The sequence below is a fragment of the Gekko japonicus genome, unplaced genomic scaffold (genome assembly GCF_001447785.1).
Source record: "Gekko japonicus isolate JY-2015 unplaced genomic scaffold, Gekko_japonicus_V1.1 scaffold4664, whole genome shotgun sequence".
Taxonomy (NCBI): Eukaryota; Metazoa; Chordata; class Lepidosauria; order Squamata; family Gekkonidae; genus Gekko; species Gekko japonicus.
Genome location: NW_015167193.1, coordinates 13,237 through 15,466, shown reverse-complemented (window position 1 = coordinate 15,466; position 2,230 = coordinate 13,237). Strand labels below are relative to the sequence as shown.

Here is a 2,230-nt window from a genome sequence, read left to right as displayed (position 1 = left end):
TGCGACCTTCTCTGCATGCCAAGTAGATGCTCTAACACTGAGGCACAGCCCCACCACACTTTGAGGACTTTGTGATATGTGACTCTGCCCCCAATACCCAGGTAGAGAGAGGCAAGGGTGAGTGTAGGGTTGTGAAGTCCAAGTTGGGGAATACCTAGAGATTCGGGGGTGCAGCCTGGGGACGGTGGAATTTGGGGAGGGTATAATGCCATATAGTCCACCTTCAAAAGTAGCCATTTTCTCCAGGGCAACACATCTCTGTCACCTGGAGACCAGCTGTAATTCTGAGAGATCTCCTGGCCCCACCTGGAGGTTAGCAACAGTATTTAGAGATGAGGATTATTCTGAGAGATCCCCAGACCCACCTGGAGGATCGCAACCTGTTGTGTCCACTGACCACCACTGGAGGTCAGCACACATGCCTGCGCTCAGTCCAGGACTGCGACGGGACTAGGTCACTAGTCTCGCCACTGGGGGAAACCAAGGGGACCAAGGCGGGATAGCGTAACCCGCCAATGGGACCCAGGGGTGGTCCCTGGTATTGTATATAGTTGGCCGGCCGGCCATTTTCTCTCTCTCTTATGTTGTGTACTCAATAAAGCGTGCCATGCACCACAGGGTCTTATGTCGTTGGTTCATGTGCCTACCCGCTACACAATACAACCACAGGTGTGTCTGTGTGAATAAGGTACAATGTTCAGTTTGGGACAGGAGGGAGAAGGAGAATCCGGAGCCATGGCTGGGAGAGGTTTTGGCTGAAGCACATTGAATGTACAGGATCTCTCTCTCTCTCTCTCGGGACATCTGATATGGGGTAGAGGATCTCTTGTGCTGTAGTGATGCTTCCATATTTGTAAATAATGAAAAATACTGTAGAGACACCCAGAGGTCTCCAGGAGGACCCACTCCTTCCAATGGAAGCAGCCTGGGCAACCATTAGCCCCTGGAACATCTCCCTCCTTGGAGAACGGGTAGGTAGATTAACTCTGCTTTCGTCCTAGTTTGCATTTAAGGGTAATGATAGCATAAATCCCATACTTGGACAGTGTTTCAAAAAAGATTGAAACTTACCACTGATAGCTTTATTGCACAATACTTTGTTGCAGCACTTGACTTCCATGTAGATGTATCCGCCATCTGGTAAGGTGGCAGTGTTTTTGAATGGGCGACAATACTCAGCGGACATGCATCCCAGTTGGTTAAATATTTTCTGAACTTTATTTCCACTCTCTGGAAGAAGACAGGTGAAAAGACAGGTCTAGATTTGCACACGCACACAAAGACACAAAATACCCTTCTCACTCATCTTGTAACGTAAATGCTTTTTCTATAGTTTTCGTCATCTGTATTAACCAAATGAAGGTGTCATTTAAATAAAACATGTGGGTATTGTTCAATTTTGCAAGTTATTGTTTAAGAAATATTTTAAAAAATAATCTGTACTTCAGGTGCAGTTTTGTTGGGGTGTCTTTTGAAATTTAAATTTATAGTTGAAGTTTTAAAAATGGATCACATTATGAACATATAGAATTATCAGTTCATTATTAGGGGTAACAGTATATGCAGGTCTTGACGGGACTGTTCTCTAGAAGCTAATCCGGACTGGAGATTCCCAAGTACCATCAAAGAAGATCCTGTTGGAGAGCAGCCTTTCCATCATCTGTATTCTTCTGGCACCATGTGCATCCAGAAGAGCCTGTGGTCTCTATCCAGGGGTGTGTTCTGGGGCACACACTCAATTCCTGTAGGAACCATGTGAACTAAGCATTCATCCTCGCTCATGGCCCAACATCTGAACTTGTTGCCATGAGTGGTGAGGCAAACTCCCTTGGATTAGGGTCTCAAGACTGTGAAAGGACTGTCTCCCCAACAGCAGTGTCATTCCCAATTCCCAGAAGCACTGAAGATGTAAAGAGAGAGTTCTCCCTTTGTATCTTGGCTTGGGCTGCCGTAGCCTTGGACTGAAAAATTCGGGTGCCAAAAATTTCTGGGGGTAACGGACAATGGCAAGTTTGACTATGATCTGGAAACATTTCATTGATCTTCCACATTACATCACTTTTCGTTTTCAATCTGCAAATTACACATCCCCCCCCCATGATCTGGGCTGTGCCACCAGAGGCCTACTAGGCCCAGGGAGTCTGTCTAGCAGTAGGTGAGGCTGGGGCTACAGCTCCCAGAAGCCCCTGAGAGGTTTTGGAACCAAACTTGACAAATAAGGAAGAAGAGG

The 2,230-nt window shown here is 46.5% G+C and overlaps 1 protein-coding gene across 1 annotated transcript in view; it reads right to left on the bottom strand.

The window, feature by feature from the left end:
- LOC107112082 (phospholipase A2 inhibitor 25 kDa subunit-like) overlaps positions 1 to 2,230 on the bottom strand; it is a 17,501-nt gene that overhangs the window by 7,624 nt on the left and 7,647 nt on the right. Inside the window, exon 3 of the mRNA XM_015413152.1 lies at positions 1,072 to 1,230. Coding sequence (XP_015268638.1) covers positions 1,072 to 1,230 — 159 coding nt within the window. The remainder of the gene's footprint in view (positions 1 to 1,071; positions 1,231 to 2,230) is intronic.